Here is a 27,042-nt window from a genome sequence, read left to right as displayed (position 1 = left end):
TCTCTCTCTCTGCCCTCTCCCCCACTCATTCTCTCTCTCTCTCTCTCTCTCTCTCAAAAACAAATAAACATTTAAAAAAAGAAGAAAGCTCTTGAAATTCTTTCAAGGCTTCTTCTTATGCATAATTTTCTATTTTCCCTTGCCTTTTCCTCATTAACCCTGCTAGTTTACTACCAGAATAAAAACTTTGACTCAGTTCTTTGGAGGGAAGCTTGTTTGAATTTGACTTCTTCTTTAGAAGAACTAAAGACTAAAATGTTCCTCTCAATTTCACCATTCCCTCCTATTTCAAGAACAAAACTTATTGTACTTTCGATACCTGTGGACTATGAAACTCTTTCACAAACTGCCATATTTCAATCTGCATGAAATAGTTATTGACATGAGTATATTTGGTAGTTGCAATGTTGCAACCCTCTCTGTAGTCCCAGCTAGTGATTTCTGTACTGGACATACATTTTCTACTAAGTAACTGGAAAGTCCAACATATAATTTACCTTCTGATATGAGCTCCTTTCCCTGGATCATATTACAATGTCCTTCCTTGATGATCTCCTATTTGGGTTTTTATTTTGGCATAATTTCAGAAAAAAAAAATTCAAGTTCTTTTTCAAAAGTTAAATAAATCTAAGGATAACATACTGAAAAGAATTTGAGGGTAATGGATATATTTGGTTATCTACCTACTAAAATACTAAATCTATATTAGGAATGTGTAACATTTATAAGAAATAATTTATTATATTATAGGCAGACTTTGGCAGATTATAACCTCCAATATTAACTATCAATAATTATTTCCTCAGGGCTCCTCGGTGGCTCAGTCAGTTAAGCATCTGACTTCGGCTCAGGTCATGATCTTGCAATTTGTGAGTAGAGCCCCACGTTGGACTCTGTGCTGATGGCTCAGAGCCTGGATCCTGCTTCAGATTCTGTATCTCTCTCTCTGTCCCTCCTCTGCTCATGTTCTCTGTCTCTCTCTCAAGATAAATAAATAAAAACATTAATTTTTTTTAAATAATGATTTTCTCTTCAAATGTTTTTTTTTAGCCAACAAATTTAACAATAATTTGTTGTTGGTTCGACCTGAAACTGTTAAGAAAAGGCAAAAAATATAATTGGGAACATGTCCACCATTCTGATTTACAGAACATACTGATTTACAGGCATACTGATTTACAATAACTATAATAAGAAGCAAAATGTGGCCGACTTCCTGGCAGAGGTAGAAACAAAGTGTGATGAAAGCACAGTAAAAAAGAGATTAATTCTGGCTAGGGGAATGTGGTTAGGAACTGGTGATGTTGCAAGGAATGTAGTCTAGTTATAAAGGTCTGAGCCTTGAGGTCAAAAGACCAGAGCTCAAATCTCGGGCATGTCATGTAATAGTTGCAGGCCTGCAGGCAAATTAACATGCCTAGGTATTTCTTCCTCCATCTATAAAACCAGGAAAACAAAACAAAGAAAACCCAACAACATAGCACTTACTCTATACCAAGACAACACTATGAACATTTAACACACATTCATTCAATTTTCATAATGACTCAATGTAGACACCAATATCGTCTTCATCTTACAGATGAGGAAACTGAGGTATGGAGAGGTTAAGTGGCCTAGTCAAGGCCCACATTGGTGTGTTACAGGCTTGGACTGGATGTCAAGCAGTCAGGCTCCAAGTCACAACCTCTTATTCTGCACTGAGGAGTTAATACGAAAGTACTCTACACTCTCCACAAACATGCTTTCATACACATTTCCTTGACTCCTTTCAATAACCCTATTAGGCAATTACTATCATTATACACATTTACAAATGGGGAAACTGGATTAGATAAGTTATGAAAGCACAGTTTTGTGGCAATGGGTATGATTGGGGCTGAAGCAGGACATAAGGGGAGGGCGACTGTTTCAAGACTTTTTTGCAATAATAATGTTGTGGTGATAGAGATGGAAGGGAGGGAAGGGTTTGAGAAATACAGAAGACTGAAAAAAGAATTTTAGAGAAAAAGAGGAAGAGAATGAAAAGAATGCATATCAAAGAAACTGGGGCTCAAGGGGAGTCAGCAAACTATAGTCACATGCCAAATCTGGCCCACAATCTATGTGAATAAAGTTTTATTGAAACACAACCACACTCCATTGTTTCTGTATTCTCTGGGGCTGCTTTTGCTCGATAATAGCAAGATTGAGTGCTTGCAACAGAATCTATCTGGCCCACAAAACCAAAAATACTTACCATTTGACCTGTTAAAAACTTTGCCAGTCTTGTCTCTAGCGAGGCCTTGTACAACAGAAATTTCTGTGATGATGGAAGTTTTCTGTACCTTCACTGTTCAATTGCATAGCCACAGGTAGCTGGCTAAATTTAAATTTTAATTAATTAAAAGTAAATGCAATTCAAAATTTAGTTCTTCAGTCACACTAGCCAACCTTTCAAGTGCTCAGTTAGCCACACTTGGCTAATGTTACTGCAGGACTGAATTTTAATCTTAATTCAAATTAAACTTAAATTAAAATAGCCACATGTGGCTACCAACTTTCCTGTTGGACACTGCACTTGTAGGGAATTTAGAGGAGGCAGAGGTGGTCCCCAGAGTCAAATACTGAAGGGAGATCAAATGAGGTAGGACTTCAAGTCAATCCATTGAATTAAGGAACAAACAGGTACTGGTGATCTTGGGGACAGCAGTTTGCATACAGTGATGAGGATTGAGGCCCCCTGCAGTGGATATAAGGGGTATAAGGGAAAAGGATATGTAGGGGTATAAGGGAGAGAAAAGCCTGGAGTATAGACAATGTGGCTGAGAAGTGAGGATATCGAGAGAAGGGGGATGCTCTGACATCTCTTTGGGCTTGTGCAAATCTTTCAACTGGCTTTTATCTAAAAGGGTGAAAAGTGAAGGCAGTTGAGGGGAGGCAGCATTGAAAATTAATGGAAATATGATTCTTTAATGGCAATGGCAAGTGGAACATGTGCAAAAAGTAGGCAAAGTTCAGGTTCTGTTTTAGAAGTGCATTAATGCCGCTGAAATAGGAGATGTGTGTTTAGTGTGGAGCATAACCTGAACTAAAGCAACGAAGATGAGAGTAAGCCTTATCTTAAAAGCCTGGAATGCCTAGTTAAGGAAGGGCAGGCCATTAAAGGGTTCAGAGCTGGAGAATGCTGTGCTTAGAAATGGATTTCAGGCCAGTCTTGAGAGGCAAAGGAGGAAATGGAATCAGTTAGGATCTATACTGACTAGCCAAGAAAGGCAAAGTAAGTAATGAAAACTTGGGGGAAGAGGAACTATTATAGAAACAAATTAAAAAGGAACTAGAAGTAGGGGAAGAGTGACATCAAAGAAAATTGAGGGTTTTTTTCCCCCATCTCTGGATGCCAAGTTTATGTTGTCTTTAAGGGAGACCTGGAATAAGAAGAAAAAGAAACAGTTTTGAAGTATGAAAAGGAATCACCAGTATGCCAGGTTCTGCATCTGGAAATTTATATGCATCAAATCATTTAATCCACACACTATCCCTTGAGGAAGACACTGTTATTCCCATGTTATAGATGAGAAATGAGCCTCAGAGAGGTCAAATAACTCCCCAGAATTATAAAACTAACACATGGCAGACTATAGCCCAGTGCTTTCTGCCTCTAAGGAAAATGTGATGAGCTTCCAATTTTACATGTCTGTCTGCTTATTTGAGTAATTCGTGAACCTTCACGAGAAGCTGTTTCCTGTGCGCAGAGACCACATGCTAGCTCATTAATGGCACACAGCAAATGCTCAATAATTATTTTTAAGTAAATGCCTGCAAGTGTGAATGAACGTGAATTGAAATAGTACTCTTCTGACACATTAACACAAATAAGAAAAAGAGTCTCATGAGGTAAACGCTCAGTAAAAACAATGACAAGCTCCAAAGACTACTATTGCACACAAACAGACAAGGCTTTAAGCATTTTGAAGAGGGCATCACATTGCTTTCTTCACACAGGGACATCTCATCTAAATTACAGATACTTGGCCTTAAGCAGTATCAACTGACTGTTCCAGGAAACCCTCCAAATTGGGTAATTGCCTACTTGGGGCAGCATAATAACCTTACATTAATTTAACCACTAGGGATATTGTTTTTGTAAACGTACTTGGAAAGCACATCTCTCTATAGGACAATTATTTTAACAGAAAAACCTAACACAAAGAGAGCGACATTCTTTAGCCCTACCAATCCTTTAAACATGAGTACGTGTGTGCAGAACCTGGCCCCATCCACCAGCCCTAGCCACAGACTGTCCCATCTCAACATGAAAGGACAGCCCAGGCATCTGCATCTCTGCCAGATCATCTCGGATTAAAACTGAGTGAATTGCCAAAGGTGAGAAATGCAGCCAACAGGAAAAAAGAATAGAAAGAAAGACTTTCAAGAAATCAATACCTGTTATCTGAACTGGATCCACACTGTCAATGAAGAGAAAAGGCATGAATGAAGGATTTTAAAGATCCACAGACTGTGAGTCATGTCCGACAGTTAAATTCAAAGCTGAAAGTAAAGACACCATTTTGCCTTGTTTGCCTCATTTTTATTCTAGAGGAAATGCAGGAAAAACAGGGTTTAAGCAAACAGAAATAGTATTCAGTTTAATATAAAAAATAAAAGAGAAAATTATAGTGAATTAAATTAATATTAAAGGTCAAATGTTAAAGATACAATCGAAATACATTTGAATTTCAAAGCACAAATCTATTAAGATTGAAATATAATCATAAATGAATATAAATTTAAAAGAACATTTTAAAGGAAAGTAAACTGCATCATTCTGCCCTCTTCAAGACGGTATTTAGCATACTCTTAGGAGCAGAGGTCCTCAATCAACCAACTAAGAAACAAGCCATGATGAGGTCATAAGAAACTAAACTCCAAACTGGGGCAGGTTCCTAGAAAACCAGACTTACAGATCAGGGTGCTCAAAAGGTCTCCCAGAAGGTAACCCTGGAACCTCAAAACTATCCAGAGAACCAGGAAGGGACAGAAGAAAAGGTACACCTCCAATGTCAATCAGTGTTGGTTGAAGGGAAGAAAAAGAGGTCTCAGAATTTAATACTGATAACAATGATGAAGTGATGAAGAAAGAACAAAAAAAAAAAAAAAGGAAAGAGGGGAGGAAAGGAGAAGAGAGATAGTGGCCCCAGGACCACGCAGGGGAGAAGGAAGCTAATTTGTTAATATGGTGTTACTTTACTCTGGTTAAGGAGAAATAGGAAGTGAGGCGAGAAATAGGTAAGGCTTGAAACTAATGTGCTCTAACCATGAGAACGTTAGGACTGTATATTTTTTCCTATTTTCACATTGCATTTTCATCTTAGCTATCCATTTCTTTCTCTTTAAGGCTATAACTCATGTAGAATTACACACCACAATGTTCTGATGAAACTCTCCTCTACAGCTGAGGCTCCCAGAACGCAGACACCACGTTCATTAACTCATTCTGCACAACACTTAGCTCATGTCCACAGAGAGATGTTTAATACAAGCTCTTATTAAAGAGGAGGAATACAATCAGTCATCTTAGAATGTCTGAAAAGAGCTTTTTCTTCCCACTGAGCTACATAAATTATTCTGAGATTGTTTCTACAAAGATTGTGTAGTTGGCAGAGCTACAAAGGGGGCATCAATTTTGTTTTCCTGCTTAAAACAAAAAGATTTAAAGGAAATGTGATACAACATTAAGATTTTACAAAGCCCGGTGTTCGATATCCACTAGATTATTATCTTTATTTATTCTTCAGATATTTCATAAGGAAGAAGGTTGTGATACCTTATTCACAGTATTAATGTTTTTGAACAAAAAATTTGACTCTGTATTAGAAAGGGTATAATATCTCTTTGATCTAGAAATCTAAGAATTCATCAGCAAGAAGAAAGGAAACAAAGAAGCAGAGAAAGAGACAGAGAGAGAAATCTTCAGAATGCTGTATCCAAAGATGTAAGTATATCTGCCTGTTTATAATAACAATAAAGAGAAACAACCTAAATTTCAGCATGAAGGGATTGTGAAATAAATAACATTCATCCAATATGTTAAAACATTCTGCAAACATTAAAAATCACTGAATAGAAGAATAGAAGAATGGAAAAAATATAGCTTATTGCAGTGGAAAAAAGACCTGTCAATAGTATGGATAGTATAATTCCATTTTTCTGTAAGAACAAAAATAGAGACCTAGAGTGTCAAACAGACTTACAGACATATAGAGTTTTAAAAAGCAAAACACATACACAATAAATATGTGTGCCTGCAAACACTGGTGAATCTGATTAAAGTTTATTAGTTTAGTTCATTGTACTGTGCCAATGTAGATTGTGGTTTTGATAATATAATAGTTTTGGTTTTGATAATATACTAGTTGTGTAAGACATCACCACTAGGAAAGGCTGAGGGAGAGGCACAAACAAATCTCTTTGCACTATTATTGTACCTTCTTGTGAGTCTACAATCATTACAAAATAAAAATTTTAAATGAAATTAAAAGGCTGAAGGAAAATATGCAAAATATGCCAAGATATACACTGAGAATGTATTGAGATATTGAACTATACAGCCGGTTTTCCATCTATTTCAGCTTTCCTGAGTTTACCCAATTAGAATTTAAAAAACTATTGCTTCTTTATGGGGAAAAAGAAGCATAAACCTAAATTTTAATCAAGTTTTTTTTAATGTTTATTTATTTTTGAGAGAGACAGAAATAGAGCATCAGCAGGGGAGGGGCAGAGAGAGAGGGAGAAACAGAATCTGAAGCAGGCTCCAGGCCCTGAGCTGTCAGCACAGAGCCCAATGTGGGGCTCGAACCCACAGACCACAAAATCATGATCTGAGTCAAAGTCGGACGCCCAACTGACTGAGCCACATAGGTGCCCCTAATCAAAATTATTTTTAATAAAGCAATGTCACTGAAGAGGCCATGTCAATTCAAACCTAGGTCTCAAACCTAGGCCTTGTAATCATAAAACCTCTGCTCTCTTAATTAAACCCTACTATGTCCCATCCAACTTCCCACCTTCATTCGTCACCGAAACAACCTTACACTCAGATACAAGCATGCATGCTATGGACATATCTACAAAGATCATCTAATTTGACTAGATACTATTGAACATAACTTAAAATTTTTATTATGCCTTTTTCCCTAGCCTTATCCTCAAAATAATCTGAGAACAATATCACAAACTGTATCTTTGCTTTATCCTTGTCAATGTCCCCAATATCTACATATGTATTATATTCATAAATAAAACATTTCCCATTAACATTTCCATAATATGAAACTTGAATACAGTGCAGTTTACTCAATTATCCAAGAGTTCATCATCTAACTCGTTCTAAGCCCATTATTTCCTTTTATTTTCTTTGTTGTTACTTGTCTTCTCCTCACTTTCCTGTGTATTAGCACCTCTAGCAGAAAATGAGAGATTGTACAAATGGGTAAAATTTAAAATGGCTGATTCTCTTATCTATGAAAAGATTCATTAGTTAGAAAATGGCTTCTGTTGACCAAAATGTGAGGTTCTATACTCTAGCCATTCACACCTCAACAGTCAAAGGTAATTCAGGGTAGAGTCAATTGTCAAATAAAACAAATTTTATTACCCATATTTTCAAAAATTATAACTAGATAGTACATAGCACTCATAATTACTCTTTTTAAACAGGAAAATGAAAGCTATCTCATTGCACGCAAACACACTTTTTTCCTTTGATGTATGAAATTGCCCTTCAAAGTTACAATCTATCTGGAATCTCATTCAGTATCTGGGATAGCTCCTGGATTGTAGAAGGCATTTAATAAATGTTCAATGAATGAACAAGAGAGAGAAAGAATGAATGAAGGAACAAATGAGTTAATGAATAAATAAATTCTAGAGCCAAAAATACTCCACTCTTACAAATACAGTAGGACCACAAACATATAGGTGTGTATATATGTATATATGTGCCTGGCTTGTTTTTAAATCTGAAACACTGGTATTATGAGGATAAAATAGGATTAACTGGAGAGGATATGGATTATGATACAGTGAGATGCTGACACACTCCAGAGTCTAACACATCTGGTTTTTCATCCCAGATCTGCCACCTGCATGCCAAGTAAACATGAACAAGGTATTTAATCTTCCCTAAATTCTTCTTTCAGAACGTATGTGCTTGAGAAATTAAATAACTATGGTAACGATGCATTGTTATCATTACTGTAATAATATATTACGTATTGTGTAACACTTTACCACTCACAAACACACACACACGTGTGTGCACACTTACTCATACAAATACACACATATAGAGTAAAATCATCTTCTAGCATTTAAGCAATTTTGATTTAAGAGTATTATTATTTCCATCAGATACAGACTTTGAAATAACTAGATATGTAATTACAAAAAGGAAAATCTTCCTAATTAAAGATATTTTTTACTGATTATAAATTTAAAAATTAAATTTTTTATAAGTTAATTAAATCTAGATAAGAGAAAATGTCATCAAATTAGATCGACTAATCGTGTAATTACAAATCACATTTCAAATAGCTCTTAAAATATTCGGGCGAAATAATGAAATGTTTCTAGTAGACACATGTAGCAGGTGTTAAACAGTCAGGACCCAGAATTTTAAAACACTAATAAAGGGGCGCCTGGGTGGCTCAGTCGGTTAAGCGTCCGAGTTCGGGTCAGGTCATGATCTCGCGGTCTGTGGGTTGGAGCCCCATGTCGGGCTCTGTGCTGACAGCTCAGAGCCTGGAGCCTGTTTCAGATTCTGTATCTCCCTCTTTCTCTGACTCTCCCCTGTTCATGCTCTCTCTCTGTCTCAAAAATAAATAAATGTTAAAAAAAATAAAATAAATAAAACAATTAATAAAAATCAGTTTTATATTTTCAAAATTTAAGTGCTTAACAGAATATATTCAGCTTTTACTCCAAATAACAAAATATTAAGATTTATATCATTATTTATGGCAATACCATAAATGTGTCCTAGAAACATAATATTTTTAGGTTATCTCATTGCTATCACTTTTTTACTTTTTATTGTTTTTTTAATTAAAGCATAATTGACATATAGCATTATATAGGCTTCAGGTATACAACATAATGATTCAACATTTGTACACACTGCTAAATCATTACCACAGTAAGTCTAGTTATCATCCATCACCATGCACAAAATTTTTGTCTTTTTTTTTCTTTCTTCTTGTGATGAGGACTTTTAAGGTTTACTCTCTTCATAATTTCCAAATATGCAATACAGTATTATTAAGTATAGTCATCATGCTATATCCCCATGACATTTATTTTATAACTGGAAGTTTGTACCTTTTGACCCCCTTCACCCATTTCATCCAACCCCGTTCCGCTCCCCACTCTGGCAACCACCAATCTATTCTCTGTATCTATGAGCTTAGGTTTTTGTTTTGTTTTGTTTAGATTCCACCTATAAGTGAGGCCATTCAGTATTTGTCTTTTATCACTTTTAAGCAATAATTTTCATTTGATCAATAAAATTTGGTTTATTTGGTTAACTTATTGACTACAAAACGACTAATAACTGACAATATGGTAATATGTTATTGGTCCAACTATTAAATCTGAAACTGGGAATCTGGTGTGTTCCAGAGAGACAACTTTTTCAGTCCCTACTCACAAGGGCACTGGGTCTGTACCACATAAGTAAAGTATTTTCCTTCCATGTAATATGTGTGTCTTTGGCTCGATGACTAGAAACTCATGCTGACTGTAAAATAGTCTCTACTACAACTTAAAGATAAATGAGCTAAAGAGAAGCAAAGAAAGCCAACTGCCTCATAATGGCACTTAGACCCATGAGGAATGCAAACTGGTGTACCCACTCTAGAGAACAAATGGAGGTTCCTCAAAAAGTTAAAAATAAAACTACTCTACAATCTAGCAATTGCATTACTAGGTATTTACCCAAAGGATACAAAAATAATGATTCAAAGGGATACATGTACTCCAATGTTTATAGCAGCATTATCAACAACAGCCAAATTATGGAAAAAGTCCAAATGTTCATCAACTGATGAATGGAAAATGGTGGTATATACATACAATGGACTATTACTCAGCCATCAAAAAGAATGAAATCTAGCCATTTGCAATGACACAGATGGAGTTAGAGAGTACTATGCTAAGTGAAATAAGTCAGGCAGAGAAAGACAAATACCATATGATTTCACTCATATATGGAATTTAAGGAACAAAACAAAACAAAAACATAAGGGAAATTAAAAAAAATTTAAAAATTAAGGCAAACCATAAAAGAGACTTTTAACTATAGAAGACAAACTGAGAGTTGCTGGAGGAGAGCTGGGTGACGGGATGGGCTGAATGGGTGATGGGTATCAAGGAGGGCACTTGCTGTGATGAGGACTGAGTGTTAAATGTAAGTAAAGAAACACTAAATTCTACTCCTGAAACTAATATTACACTGTATGTTAACTAACTGGAATTTAAATAAAAATTTGGAGGAAAAAAAAAAAGAAAATTTCAAACTCTTTGATGCCTTGATAGAAAGAAGATTCATAAGTCATTTTGGGTTCAGGTAGGATGGATGATTCAGGTAATATCTACCTACAATCTATATAGGAACCCCACGATAAGATAGATTAAGAAAGTACATCTGCACATGGCAAAGTTTTTAAATCAGAGCAACTGATATCCACAAGGTTATCTGCATTCCACTGTGGATATAAAGGTGACTGAATCCTGATCCCTGCCCTTCTATTACCTAGTATGATTGGTTAAATTGCTGGTAAAGTATCCGCGGAGTGTGAGCTTATCAAGTGGATGTGTAGTGGATGGAAATGAGTACTGAGTTATTCTTTGCCAAACTACTTAAAGGGAAATAAGATTCAAGGTGACGTGATTTTTAGGGGGAAAAAAACAACACTTAGTCAAGAACACAAGTAAAAGTTGATTCTGGGAAAGCGGTGAAGATTTACAATTCCTCTAAAATGAGAGAATGGAAGATACATGGAAGCACAGCTGACACAGGACAAAAAGGGAAACTACATCTCTGATTAAAATTTTTAGAATTGTAACATAGTTCTCATTCTCTTGTACCCTCTAGGTCCTGATGTCTAAACAGTCACAGGACAACCAGACAGAAGTTAAAGAGTGCAGTTACAACTCATTACAGAAATTGTGCTTCATAGTGTGTGACCCAACTGGTGAAAAATTAAGTCCACCACTATATGGCAAGTCACTTAATCTCTCTGTCCTTTTGTTTACAGAGCTATAAAAGTGCATTATATCTATTTCATAAGGTGTTGGAAGGAGTCAAAGAATACATATATAGTTTTAGCACAGGGCCTGAGCCACAGTAAGTGTTCCATAATTAGTTAACTGCTTTTGTATTGCCATAGTTGTTAGTATTAAAGAATGGAAAAGCTCAGGCATGAGCTAGAGAACAATTACATGTGAATTCCCTTCTCAATCCATTACAGGCTCTACAAACATCCCAAATTTCAATGTGGCACATCCTCTAAATACTCAAAGAAAGCATTTTAACATTTTTACATCACGTGTTCCCCAAAGTTTGTTACATCTATGCAATAACACAGTAAGTGGGAGAGCCTACAACTCGTTGTCCTTGTACTAAATTTTTAAAAATTATATATATTTTAAAAATATATATAATATAAATTATATATATCATAATCATATATATGATCCTATATAATATTATACATCATACATAATCATGTATATGATTATATATGTGATGATATATAATATTATATACCATATATAATCAGATAATCTATGATATATAATATTATATATATATAAGCTGTATGCAGTATGATTCCTGAGAAACTCATCTCTGCACTTAACATAAGCCATTTATCAAGGTCTGTCCATGCACACTAGGATCAAGATGAAAGCAACGAAAGAAAAACAGGAAAGAATACTGTAAATGAATGTGTAAATCAGTAATAAATGCAGTAAACAAAATCAACAAGTTCCATAATTACAAACATACAAGAAGTCAAGTATTTTCTTTTACTGAAAGGTTGGAGGGAAAAAAAGTTCAAATATTCATACTTAGATGAATTAATTAGACTGTTCCTATCTTTTAATAAAAATATTAAAGCATACTGCAAGCAATGAATAATGTGGTCATTATAGATTTTCCTTAAGCCAGAAAACCAACAGAGCATTTTTTAGAGAGAAGATTAATACTACTTTCTAGAGTCCAAGAAAAATTTCTAAGATAGGTAACAATTAATATAAAGCCTCTCTTCCCCCAACTTTGAGACTGTGGTACACATTTGAAATATTTTACATATAAAACATGGGTTATTTTTTTCAAAGAGTATCAACATATTATTCCATATATATAATATGGATATTTTCCAAATGTTTCTGGGAATTAGATCTAGATGTTCTAAATTACTTTTAGTGGTTTCCTTGGAGAAGGGATAAAAAAAGAAAGAAAAACTAAAATTAATTGAGATGCTTTTTTAAAAAAATTTTTAATGTTTATTTTTTGAGAGACAGAGACAGACAACAGAGCACAAGTGGGGGAGTGGTAGAGAGAGAGGGAGGCACAGAATCCGAAGCAGGCTCCAGGCTCTGAACTGTCAGCACAGAACCCCACAGGGGGCTCGAACTCAAAAACAGTGAGATCATTACCTGAGCCAAAGTTAGACACTTAACTGATGGAGCCACCCAGGTGCCCCTAATTGAGATTCTTATTACAGAAACACTATAATGTATTTAGAAAGAGTACAGATGCTAAGCTCAGACTACCTGGGTTCAAATCCTATATCTGCTACTTACTAGATTTTCTTAAACTCTCCATATCTTCATTCCCACACCCATTAAATGAGAATAAAAAACTGAGGAGTGCCTGGATGGCTCAGTCCGTTAAGCGTCAGACTTCAGCCCAGGTCATGATCTCCCAGCTCATGAGTTCGAGGCCCGTGTTGGGCTCTGTGCTGAGGAAATATTATTTCCTATTATTTCCTTCTCAGTCAAAAAGACAGGACAGATTGCACTGCAGTAACAATTGCAAACTCTCTGTAACTTGCAAAAACGAATGTCTATGTCTTATTCATATGACTTCACTGCGGGGTGGACTCCCCAAAGCATTGACATCAATGATTTTTGCTCAGCAATGCAGATTACATCTATTACACACATGTTCCACGATGGTGGAGAAGACCGGAGAACTATAGACTGAAGCACTCACAGCTAAAGGCTTCACCCTGAAGTGACACACCTTCCTCTTCTCACCGCCTTGGCCAAAGCTAACCATATAACCCTGGGTATAGGGGGATATCCAATCCCCCTGCATGTCTGAGGTAGAAAACAGATACCACTGACTAATAATAACCATCACAGACTAATTTTATAATTCTCCCATTTTACAATTATTTTGGGCAAAGCACTGTTCAAAGACTGGAACCAAAATTCTAATCTCTAGGAATCATTTGTTTTCTCCACTAATAATGATCCTTGACTTTTTTTTTTCTCCTACCCACCAAAATCGGGTGTCTAACAAACTCCCATTGGTAACTGGCAAACTTCATTTGGCCTTGATGAAGGCAGGGAGTAGGGAGGAAGGCAAAGTCAGGGCATCTGTGGTTTAGAAAAGCACTTAACTCTCAGCTGAGAATCAATACAACCCTGTAAAAATAAGAAAAACTGTGGAGAGAAAGCAAAGTTAGATTTGTACAAAAATGGACTTTTCTAAACTCCAATGCTTTGCTTACAGTTATTTAGCAAACAGTCAATGATACTGATGCTATATCCCTTTGACTACTATCTATCATACCAACTTTTTTTTTTTTTTTTTTTTTTACAAATATCTATATTGGTCATGTCTAAGGTAGATACTGAGCTTTCTTTTTTTTTTTTTTTTAAATCTTCCTTAAGTTCTTTTACCTAACTAATGCATCCACTTAGGAGAGAGGTCTTGAAAGATTATACTTGGGAAATGTTTTTATTCTAATATCAAAACCTAAGGAGAAGTTATTCCTATTGTCCAGAGGTAGCTTTTAAGTCAAAGACCTATGGAAATTAATTGCTTTCCCTCCACTTAGAAAAATTTATATTTTAAATCAGTAAAATTCACTATTTACCTAAAAGTCATATACTAAATTCTACTGCTCTCTAGCTTAGAATCTGAAAGTGCTGCTTCTTTTTATTATCATTATTATTATTGTTGTTGTTGTTGTTGTTGTTGTTGTTGTTAGCTATTCTAGGACTTTCAACTGGACTATTTCAAACTCAAAATTCTTTTTTTTTAAGTATATTTATTTATTTTTGAGAGACAGCAAGTGAGTGGAAGAGGGGCAGAGAGAGAGGGAGAGAGAATTCCAAGTGGACTCCACACTGAGAGTGCAGAGCCTGATGCAAGACTCAAACTCACGAACCACAAGATTGTGATCTGAGTGGAAACCAAGAGTCAGAGGCTTACCTGACTGAGCCACCCTGGTGCCCCTCCAAGTTAAAATTCTTAAACTTCAGTTTTCCTAGATATCATAAGAAGAATACCTCTCCTTTCCATGCACTGTCCTTTACCTCATTTGGCCCCAGTACTAGCACAAGCACACAGAATCTGTCATAATAAATTCTCTATCCACATGGTTTAGCTAAAAGATTTGAGTTCCACATTCAGATGTGCTTCTAAACTACAATTTAAAGAGGTTATTAGATTCATATATATTGTCACAAGGATTCATTAGCCTCCTACATATTTCTCTTGCAAATGTCACACCACAATGGAAAGCAATGAGTTGCTGCTTGTTGCTTATCAAACTGGAATTCTTTTTAAAAAGCAGCAGAAGCAGAAGCAGCAGCAGCAGCAGCAGCGGAGGTAACAGCAGAAGCAAGTAACTTCGACCACCGGATTTCTTCCCCTCAACTAATAGTATAAGGCATGAACAAAGGAAGACTAAGCCACCTTCCAGGAGGTGCTAAGCCTTTGGATTTTCCCCTACACCTGGTACTTGATAGGGTCACAGCCGATTGAATTTCCATTGTTCATTGATTGTGCCATTTGTGAGGCAATCCATCCTTGCTTATGTAATTGCAGCGTTCCTGTAGTTCACTTCTTTCTGCCCTGAAGGCTCGGCAGCATGGGGACTGAGAAAATTAGATATGGCACAGCCTCAAGCTGCTGACCTTCAGAATATAAAATAAGGCCCATCTTTTAAAATTGGTCTTTCTTGATGAGGTTACTCTGCAGGACTATATTTCCAGCAGGCAATTTTTCATGCTGACCATGTACCTTCTTAAAATATTTTTTGTATTTATAAAAAAAATGATAATTTAAATTTTAAATATGCCTGTACTGTGCACAATATTATGAATAAATTCATTTCATTTAGAGTTTGTCAAAAGGGGACCGATTTTTCATTTTTAAGTAAACCTCTCACCTTCAAACCAGAATTAAATATCATTTTAATAAAATCTGATAAATATGAAGGAAACTTCACAGACTCTTAATAAGTTTTAAAAAAATTCCCAAACAGTTTAATGTGGCTAACCAGTTGACTGCCAAAGTACTAAGATTCAGTAGCGAAATTAAATTACCTCCCGGTTACATAAAAATCCACATTATATTTTGCTTATTTGTTTTCCTTTGAAACAAAGTCAAACTCAGAAAAGTTGCAAATACAAGACTGAAAAAAAACGTTTTTTCCCTCTGAACCACTTACTTACATGATGCCTAATAACCCCAGAATAATTTAACAAATCAACAAATTTTAATTATTTCACCCCTTTCCAACTGTCTCCGTATCTTCCCTGTCAAACTCACAATCAAATGTGGAATATCTAGCTAAATAGAATTGTTCCAATGTATAACAAGAACATACAAATTGCCTGAGTAGCTCTTTATTTCAACATTTAGGCTTTTCCATTGGGTTTCTTCCATGGACTCCTAGTATCTAAACAAACAAAAAAGATAAGAAACCACACAAAGTTCAACTTGCAAAAACAGGGAGAGCTGCTGATGAGGAATGGGTTTCAGAATAAGCAAAATGCCCTTCATTCCTATGTCACAGATTTCATCACTTCTGCCATTAGACAGAAGTTTCTCCTAAAAGGGGAGGAAGGAAAAGTAAAGATGGCGAGGAAACTTACATAACCCAGGTACCTCCACACACAGTCATCTGGTCTCCGTACCTGTCTCTAACCCCTCCGCCGTCGGTTCACTCTGTAACGCACTATTCTCGCTCTGGCCTCCATCTCTATACTGATATCACATTATGGAAAGTCACTGAGGGTTTCTGAATCAAAACTGCCTGTTCAATCCTCAATAGCCTCAAAACATCTCCAGAGCCCTTGATCTCTACTGACTTCCCCTATTTTTATCTCTTCTCTCCCTCATGCTCCATGACACTAAAATATCCTGCTCTTCCTTTTACTTCTTTGACCAAGTCTCATCCATTCTTACGGGGTATTTTTTTCTTTCTTCTACTTGTCTCCTAAGTTCACTTCTTAGTATTTTGCTCTTCCTCTCCCTCTCTCCCCCTCCACCCCACTCTCCACTCAACATTCACAGGCTTTAACTCTCACATCTTTTTAACTTATAGTTAAATCTATAATTCTACATAAGCTCCACGCAGTTTTCAACCCATTAACTTTCACTTCACAATCAGTTGCTCCAGTTGGACATCTGACTCAAATTCTTGCAGTTACCATAAATTCCTTCCTTCCCTGAATCCCGCTGCCAGGAACTCATGATGTCTCATTTAGCCTTCCATAGGGGCTACTGAGTTCCAGCCAAGTGTTGCCCATTGCAGATGGATATTCCGCTTTTTTTTTCCCAAAAGAAGACCAAAACTTGAATTGTTAATAGAAATGTAGATTTTAAATAAAATCTTCCAATGTTTAAATACTGAGAACTACCTAAATAAACAAAAACTCAGCACCTGGGGCAAACAAAACCTACCTTCAGGTTTACAGTCAGATTGTGACTTGTAGCCTAAGACATAAATGCAAATCCCTTTTTCTTATTATTCCAAGATTTTTAAAACCATCCTGAAACTACCTTCTGAATCCGAGGTCAGTAGTGCCCCGCCTTCCCTGCCCAATTGTGGTTTCACTTTCTGGTGTTTCAGTTACCTGAGGTCAATCTCAGGCCTAATGTGATCTCACAGTGCCTATGTCATTCATTGCACTTGATCTCATTCTGTAGGCATTTTATCATCTCACATCATCACAAGAGGAAAGGTGAGTACAGTACAATAAGATACTTTGAGAGAGACAGACCACTTTCACATAATGTTTATTACAGGCTATTGTTATCATAATTCTATTTTATTAGTTGCTGTTAATCTCTTACTGAGCCTAATTTATAAATTAAATTTTATGATAGGTATGCATGCATAGGAAAAAAACAGTATATAAGTGTTCAGTTCTATCCATGGTTTCAGGCATCCACTGTGGATCTTGGAATGTATAAGGGGGATAAAGGGGACAATCCAAAATAACCTCTACAAGCCAACTGCTCTACTACATTATTCTCTAAGCACACTTGATTCTTTCTAACCTCTATGCCTGTCATGTTTGTTTCCCACACACACAAAAAGTTTTTTCCTAAGTCCTATTTTCAAACGCTATCATTTCTCTGAAAACCTCCCAGACCACATTAGCTTATGGGAATATCTTTCCCAAATCCAAAGACATTCATACCTAGTATTGTGTGTCAGGCACAGTCTCAGACACTTTACAAGCCCCTCTCCACCCCATATAATCCCAAAAAATTGATACTACAATCATTTTCATTTTATAAATAAGGGTATTGAAGCTGGCCCAAGGTAAGTGGCGAACTGGAGTTGAACTCATAACTGTTTTTTTCCAGTGCAGAAAGAAGAGTAGGAAATTCATGTTTTGGTCATGCATTATATATTATGTACCAGGAAAAAAATCAAAAAATTCGTAACATGACTCACAAGGCCATTCACCATATGGCTATTTTCTTCCATTTCTTGATAATTTCCCCATCATTCCTTAAGCCCCGGCCACATTAGTCTTCTTTCAGTTTCTACAATCTACTGAGCTACTGCATACTTCATGGCCTTTGCATATACTGTGTTCTTTGCCTGGAATGTTCCTCCCCACTTCTCATGTCTAATCTCTACTCATTGGAATCTCAGTTTAAATATCATTTCCTCAAGACTCCTCCCATGATCCTTCTAGAGAAGACTATATTAAATCCACCACTAACCATTGTACTGAATAGTATGTACTGCAATTCTAAATAAATAGCTCTGTGATAGTTTAGTCAATGTACATCCCCCCTGCTACTATGTGGTGAGTTTCTTCACTACCTTTTCCACAATTTTCTCTGTATTATCCACACAGTAAGCTAATGATTGATATCTTTAACTCTAGGAACCATTTTAAGACTTGGAGGGATTAAACAACCTTTATCTCATAGCTAGTAAGTGAGATCTTGCATGTTGAAAAAACTATACTCCATTATAGAAATGTTAACCAACCTGAAACCATTTTCTAATAATCGGCATTAAGTTGGAGTCTTTCCTTTTCAGCTTATAGTCACTGTTAATAAATATTAAATTCTAAATTAAATAGTATATGAGAGTCTTATCATGGAACATTGTTTAAATAAAAATAAACAAAAATGGGATTGTAATGCTTCCATAGAAAGGAATAAATTGATGAACTAGACAGAAGAGTCAACCACAATGTGTAATGCAAAAGTAGATTGCCTAATCTTTATATCACAGAGTGGCAGCTCGATTTCAACTTCAGGATAGGCAGCAGGATGCCTAATTCTTGAGGAGAAACTAACCAAACATCCATTTTGTTGTTTCAGGATTAGAGAAACTACTAGGAATTCTAATTGCTTCCCCTTTGGCTATAGTTTTCCACTAAAGTCTCTGAAATAGATATTTCATCACCGCAGAAACCAGGTGTCAACAATGTGAATTAACCACCAAACTGAGAAAAAGGTGGTTCTTCACAACTTCCTAAAGCACCTACATATAACTGGGATTTATTTTCCAAAGATTGTAGAGATTACAGTACCAGAAGTGTATTGGGGCATCTGGGTGGTTCAGTCAGTTGAGCATCCGATTTCAGGTCAGGTCATGATCTCATGGCTCACGGGTCCAAGCCCCGCATCAGGCTCTTTGGAATCTGTGCCTCCGTCTCTCCCTGCACCTCCCCAACACTCTCTCTCTCTTTCTCTCTCTTTCAAAAATAAGCATTAAAAAAATTTTTTAAAAGAAATATATTTTACAGGGCTATTGACTTCAGTGGAAAGTTCCTTCAGTCTATCACCCTTAACGATTTCTATCCCATGTTGAAATACAAATCAAAACCACATTGAGATACCACCTCACACTGCTAAGAGTGGCTAAAATTAACAATTCAGGAAACAACAGATGTTGGCAAGGATGTGGAGAAACAGGAACACTTTTGCACTGTTGGTGGGAATGCAAACTGGTATGGCTGCTCTGGAAAACAGTGTGGAGGTTCCTTAAAAAAATTAAAAATAGAATTACCCTATGACCCAGCAATAGCACTACTAGGAATTTATCCAAAGGATATGGGAGTGCTGATTTGTAGGGACACGCATACCCAAATGTTTATAACAGTGCTACCAACAATAGTCAAATTATGGAAAGAGCCCAAATGTCCATCAACTGATGAATGGATAAAGAAGATGTGGTTTATACATACAATGGAATACTACTCAGCAATGAGAAAGAATGAAATCTGCCATTTGCAACAATGTGGCTGAAACTGGAGGGTATTATGCTAAGTGAAATAAGTCTGTCAGAGAAAGACAGATATCATATGTTTTCACTCATATTTGGAATTTGAGAAACTTAACAGAAGACCATGGGGGAAGGGAAGGAAAAATAAGATACAAACAGAGAGGGAGGCAAACCATAAGAGACTCTTAAATTCAGACAACAAACTGAGGGTTGATGGGCATGCAGGTTCGGTGGGGGATGGGGACAATGGGTGATGGGCATTGAGGAGGGTACTTGTTGGGATGGGCACTTGGTGTTATACATAAGTGATGAATTATGGGAATCTACTCCTGAAGCCAAGACTACACTGTATGTTGGCTAACTTGACAAAAAAAGAGAGATTTCTATCCCATGTTTATACTCCTGCATATGTAAATTACCATTGGGTAGTTTATGCCACTGTGAAAGCTAATATGCATTACTATTTATGTGTTGGAGCTTCTGATAGGCCTGCAGATTCTGAGCAGAGTTTACTTTCATGAAAAACAAACAGACAAGATTATAATGAAAAAAGAGAAGCCAAAGGGCATCAGAGATCTTGACTCCCTGTATGTCAGCTCCATCTAGAAGTTAGCTACAGCACCCTATGAACTCCTCAGTTTTCTTAAAGATTTGGCTACCCACATCCACATTTCCAAGACCCCAGCTTCGAAGAAAATAAGCAAATCTCTTTCACATCAAATTGTGCCTATATCCTCTTACTATCTCCCAAAGACATATAGTAGCAAAAATCAGCAAATCTATGCATTCTGTTACTTTACTATAATTTTTTAAACTCATATGTCAGCTCTGCTCTAGACCCTAGGGATATAAAGATAAAAAGAGAGAGAGAGAGACATTTCATCCTGCCCTTGAATTTAGCTTTATAGAAAACTGTTAACCAATGAGGAGTGTCTGCAAATAAGTGTCCAACACAGTAATGGATTCTACTTGAAACTGAAAAGTCTTATTGATGAAGTTTAAGATTAGATATGTGATCTTCCACCTCGATTTCCCTGCCCAAATCTGCTCTGCCAACCAAAATTTTTAGTAAGATTGAATCACTCTTCTGAAATAAATACAAAGTCAAAGACTTATCTTTTTTCACTTTGATCTTTTGGGCTGCTGTAAACAGGTTTGGCCATGCGATTCCAATCCCAAGAGCTCAAAGATGAAGAGTTCAGCTACAGTATTATCAAAAATCAGTGATCTACAATGTACTGAAGTTTTAAAAATACAAAGACCTTTTGGCAAAAATTCTCACTAAAAACATTTTATGCACACAATTTTAGAAAATTTAGGCGAGGAATTAAAGATTAAGAAGAAAAAAAAAAAAACAGAAAGAAAACCTCCAGGTCTAAAATGTCTACTTGATGAACTTTTGATTTCTGCATTCTCTGCACTCACCTAGGCCCTTGCCAACCCCAACCAAGCCTCTAACAATCTGTCCTTTCCCTTTCATTGCCACTGTCACTGCCTTACATCTGGCCCCCATTGGTTTTTACTTGGAAAAATTAACTTCTCTGCACATGGTTTTAAGGGGAGGGGAGGGTCACATAAATAATTTCAGTACCACAACTTAGGACAGATATGCAGACACAGACCTTTGAGAATACACTCTTAGGAAAGCTATTTAATTTCTGTTTTGATCTGAGAAACACAAAGAGGGTTTTCTGCTCCTGAAATAATTGTGGTTTAAGAGTGCAAAGATAGCTAGCTACTCTTCCTCCAACATTTATAAGGTCTATTTCATCCAAGACATGGTCTTCCGTCTTAAATCTTTACCCATTTAATCCTCATACTATTTCCACATTTATATATAAAGAAATGGAAGCAGAGATTAAATAACTTGGCTGTGAACACACTGCCAGTAACTGGGAGAGCCAGAGCTCAAACCCAGTATTCTGGCTCCACAGACCATGCGGTTAGTCACCATGACTCCCAAAAAGCAGGGGTCTTATATTACTCATGGGCATACACACAGTGCTTGAATCACTGTTGGCCCTGTTAAAAAGGGTTAGTCGAACACCACTGAAACAACTGAACTAGAAGAGAACATATGTTCAGATTCTAAAGGAAAACAACGTAAATATTCCAAACACTGAAGAGAGAACCAGGCATAGTGACAATATAGAACAGACTCTGATTGGCTTGGCCTTTCTCCATTCCATCTCCCCTGCTCTCAACAAGGAGACATTTGTCAAATGCAAATCTGATTGTGTCATTCCCCCAACTCACTGCTGGGAATTTGGAAATTTGGGAAACTCCACTGTAGTGTTTCTCAAACTTTTACAAGAAACAACTCTCCCTAATGGCTGGCAGATGAGAGCAACCACGTTTTTAGGATTAGGCACATAGCCTAAAGAACACCCAGAACTCTGAGCTCTCATAGCTGTGTGCCTCACCCTTACTATTCCAGCAAGTCTGGCATTTATTCTACAATGTATCTGTTTTGTTGTAATGCAAAACTGATGTGTATAACTACTTATAATTGCAACTGCAGACAAAAAAAAAATTGTATTCATACAATTGTATTTCTAGCACTTCCTGGCTATATGTGCATAATTTTGGAGAACCTCATATCAAAGCTCCCTATACACGACAGGGCTATGGATCTAACCCAATCTACTGGTCAACACACAGAAATCCCTTCCCCTCCCAACCCTTGACTCATCAGCCAGCCCACTCTCCCACCTCTCCAGTCAACACAATTATTTGCAACCACGGTTACCAGCCAAATTTCAGCCACCTCCTGGTCTTAATAATTAGATCTTTGCCGACCTTGAGAAGATATAACCATACTTCCAGACCCTACTTAGGTGTGATTTTATTGAAGTCTTTCCTCAAATCTCCCTCCCTGCAGTATAGGGCACTTGACAGTACTTCCCTATTTGTTTCCGTGGTTGTCTCCTACACTAGACAGTGCTGTCCGTAGAGACATACCCTTGTTTTTGACCGTGGAACATCTCCAATGCCAAGTGGAGTCCTGCCATATTGGTAAATCTCTGGTCTATAGGAAGCTCGGCTCATAATGGGTAAGCGAATTCCTCAAGAGAAGGGAGGAGAGTTGACTCTGGAACTAAATGAGATTCGAATGAAAAGATCTGAACACGTCTCCGCTCTTGATTTCCCGTCCTGACACAAGGCCGGATTCCCAGAGAAAGGGACGATAAGCCCTGTCGCCCAAAAGTCGTGAGAGCTCTGGCTAGGCGAAGGAGGCACTCACCAACTGGTGGAAGGCGGGTATCTGTTCTCCAGCGTTTTGGTCCAGGGCTTGTACCAGCTGATCTGCTCGGCGGCTTTGCCCCAGAACCTCTCAGGGTCGGCCACAGAGGCCGCGAAGTGGGTCTTGTACTCGCCGCCACCGCCGGCCGACGACAGCGCTCGGCAGCCCCGACCCCCGAGCGCGCCCCGCGGGCCGGGGGCCAAGTAAGCCCTGCGGGCAGTGCCCGCGCCCCGGGCCGGCGAGGACCCGGGCAGGGGCCCCCCGAGTCCCCCGGCGCCGGTGACTTTGCGACACTGCAGCCAGGACGGCTTCATCGCCGCGGGCTGGCCCCCCGCCGGCAGCGCTGCCCGCGGTCCGGAGCGCACCTCTCGGGCGAAGATTGGGGCTCTGGCGACTTCCTGAGGCCCTCGGGGAGCAGGCGGGAGGCGGAGGCAGATCCCGAGGTGAGCCCGGGGCCCAGGAGTTTGGAAGTCACACTGGAGTTGCCGGGAAAAGCCGACCTGGAGCGGAGGGGGTGGGGACTAAGCAACAGGCTGGAGTGTTGGGGCTCGGGGGTGAGGGGTGGGGGGCCACAGAGTGAGGAATCCAGCCGCTCGGTGCATTCCCGACCCCGCGGCTCCCCCGGGAAACGCTGCAGACCCTCCAGCGGCCCTCGGAAGAGGCCGACGCGCCCAACTGTTTTCAAACAAACAAGTCGTGCGCAGCTTCTCGGGCTTCCTCTTTGGACTGCGAGCTGGTGGAAGCGCACCGCCTCTGGCCTGCGGCGGAAACCCACCGTCGTGGGCTTCGCGGCAAGGCCCCTGCACACTTTGCAGTGTTCGTTTATTTTTTAAACTCGGCCCAGCCCCGGGATATTAAAAGCATAAGCGGCTCCAGGGCAAGGACTGCTCCAGGATTTCATCACAGCTGAGAGGGTAGGAGGAGTGGAGAAAGGTTGCAAAGAATTGAGTAGTGCTTCGTGAGAGTGATTGACAGGCCGCTTGAACTCGGATTCACCTGCTGCCCGACTCCCCCACAGGTGTAGGAGCTGAAAACAGAACCGACTTGTTGCATCCCTTCCCTTCCAATTTGAGTCCTTCGAGTTTCTGTGTCCTTTTATTTATTTATTTATTCTTTTTTTTTTTTTTTTTTTTTTTTTGATGAGAAAACAAGAAAGCCAAAAGGAGGAGCTAGGTAAAGACGTGAATCAAACAAAAGGGAGAAAGAGGAAGCTGGGGAAAACACAAAGGCCCTATAAATTATTATCTGGGTTTAACATTCTAAAAGCGCTTTCGCTGTTTTTTACACCCTAGTGAAATTCAGATGCGATCTTGTTTGTCTTACCATTTGCCATTTTATTTGTAAAATTGTGTATCCCCAAATCAGAGGTGAGAAATAGCGGAATGTCCCCTGCCCCTGGGAAGGATAGTAAACTTGAGAAGCTGTTGCCAGTTTACTCTGTAGCAACAGAATAATGCGGAGATAAGGCTACACAGAACAGAGATAAATCTAATGCACAACTTAGAAAAGTTAAATAACCACTTCAGTTATTCCTTTCAACTGAGAAACAAGGCACTAGACTTTTCCCTGACACCTGCAGCCTACTTTATTCCTTACAAAGGTTTCGCATTAAATGATTTCCAATGCCAAGAGTCACTCACTACCACTTGAACTCAGAGATAAAGTCATTTCACTTCCTAGTCTCCACCTTTCCTCTGCCCAGTTGCTTAATGCTGCTCCCTAGTATACAAGATCCCTTAACTCCAAATTATCCCCTATTGTATTACAATGATGTCCAGTTCCCTTATTTGCTTAAGAAATGTGTGAGCACCTACCCTGCAAGATATGGTTTGTTGGGGGAGATTTGAAGGAGGGAAGCAGACATTATTGGCACCTACTATGTATACATGTGGTGCTCCCTTTCAAATATGTTAGTGCCTATGATTCTCAAAGAAGTGCTAAGAAGTTGGAACTATTATCCCCATGTTTACAAATGGAGATTAGAAATAAATTAACTTGCTTGAGGGCAAGCAAAATAGGATTCAGACCTTGTTGATGCTCAGAGTTTGGCAGCCCCTGCACATTTCAGGGCTTGAATGCCCTTGACACTGATCACCATGGCCTCAAAGTGGAGGGCTCTCTCAGAGTCGGTTTGCTCCACTTCTGTTCCTTACCCCAGAATACTCTACAAATAGTATCATTTTCTCTGTGTGTCATGACTGGAATAAGGTAGGGAATCTGACCCTGAAATCTATAATTTTTGCACTAAGCTGATAATCTTCCTATTTAGGAAGAGACAGAGACAGAAACAGAAGGCGACAAGGAGGGAAGGAAGGAAGGAAGGAAGGAAGGAAGGAAGGAAGGGGAAGATTTTAGACCTCCAATAAAATATGACAAATTGAGTATCCACATCCATTCCTCTCCTACAAACCCCACTGAAAGAGAATCTAAGAGGGGCAGTAGTAGTGGTGGTAAAAACCTACAAGGGCAAAGAATAGGAGAAAATAAACCAAATGAGAATTACAGGGTCACTTAAGGGTGAAGAGGGTCTTGAATTTAACTGCTTTTGTTGGAGAAAGGGATTTTCTCTTCAGAAACTTGGAATGTCTCAGGATTTCAAGGCCCTGATTTCCTCTGAAGGTTCAGAATGAAGGTTTAGGGCTTAAAAACAGAAGCATTAATTGAAACATTGTGTGAGACAAAGACTATCGCATTGCTGGGTGAAACCATTTTCTCTGGACCTGGCAATACATGGTCTTATTTTAAGTAATTGTACAAAATAGATTACTGGGTCCCTTGGATGGCTTAGTTGGTTGAGCCATCCAACTCTTGATGTCAGATCAGGTCATGACCTCACAGTCATGAGATCAAGCCCCATGTCGAACTTAGAGCTGAGCATGGAGCCTGCATAAGATCCTCTCTCTCCCTCTTCCTCTACCCCTCCCCCACACAAATGCACATGCTCTCTGAGAGAGAGAGAAAGAAAGAAACAAAGAAATAAAGAAAGAAAAAAGGGAGAGAGGAAAGAGAGAAAGAGAAAGGAAGGAAGAAAAGAAGGAAGGAGGAAAGAAAGAAAGAAAGAAAGAGAAAGAAAGAAAGAGAAAGAGAGAAAAATAAAGAAAAGAAAGAAGGGAGGGAAAGAGGAAAGAGAGAGAGAGAAAGGAAGAAAGGAAAGAAGGAAGAAAGAAAGAAAGAAAGAAAGAAAGAAAGAAGAGAAGAAAGAGAAAGAAAGAAAGAAAAGTTCTTGAAAAAAAAAATAGATTGTTAATGTAAGTTCCAGTTCAGGCCACAGGAAGAGCATGAGTGAAGACACAGTCCAGCAAAGGCAAAGATAATAGTGTATAAGTAGAACACGAGTGAGCAATGAGACTAGAAATTTTTATTGGAGCTCAATATTGGAAGTGCAAAATAATGCCAAATGCAGACCAGAGTCAGAGGGTACACACTGGCCTTTAAATTAAGCCACTCAAAGCCTGTTGACTGGCCACTAAGCTTAAGATCATTAACTACTGAGTCTCATTTTGGATCCTAGTGCTGGTGAAATTTGGAAAATTATTTACTCTCTTACACTGTAATATCAGTATCTGTATTCTGAGGCTCACAACCCTTATTTAACAGGATTGTTGCAAGATTTAAATATGTGTACATTGATTAGCATCAGGTCAGTAGCAAAACAAGCCAATTTAGGACAGCAGTCAAGCCTATAAACAACCAACCAACCTTAAAGGTCAACCACAAAAGCCTCCAGCTTCATCAGCATACCTAAAAATTTACAATCAGAAAATTATGAAAGAACTTATTTTAATTTAAATGTGCATGGGGGCAGTCAATTAAGCATCCAACTTCTGCTCAGGTCATGATCTCACATGTTTGTGCGTTCAAGTCCCATGTTGGGCTCTGTGCTGCCAGCTCAGAGCCTGGAGCCTGCCTCGGATTCTGTGTCTCCCTCTCTCTGCCCCTCCCCCACTTGCACTCTGTCTCTGTCTTTCTCTCCCTCTCAAATATAAATATTAAAAAAATAATAACTAAAAACTTAAACTTAAATTTAAAAAA

The 27,042-nt window shown here is 38.2% G+C and overlaps 1 protein-coding gene across 1 annotated transcript in view; it reads right to left on the bottom strand.

Moving 5' to 3' along the window:
- Window positions 1-23,720, bottom strand: part of ACSS3 (acyl-CoA synthetase short chain family member 3) — a 156,685-nt gene extending 132,965 nt beyond the window's left edge. The window contains exon 1 of the mRNA XM_047868607.1: window positions 23,011-23,720. Coding sequence (XP_047724563.1) covers window positions 23,011-23,324 — 314 coding nt within the window. The 5' untranslated portion in view covers window positions 23,325-23,720. The remainder of the gene's footprint in view (window positions 1-23,010) is intronic.
- Window positions 23,721-27,042: the final 3,322 nt, after the last annotated feature.

Source organism: Prionailurus viverrinus, chromosome B4 (assembly GCF_022837055.1).
Source record: "Prionailurus viverrinus isolate Anna chromosome B4, UM_Priviv_1.0, whole genome shotgun sequence".
In the NCBI taxonomy this organism is placed as follows: domain Eukaryota; kingdom Metazoa; phylum Chordata; class Mammalia; order Carnivora; family Felidae; genus Prionailurus; species Prionailurus viverrinus.
Note: the sequence above shows the minus strand (reverse complement) of the source record. Positions and strands in the feature narration are given on the sequence as shown.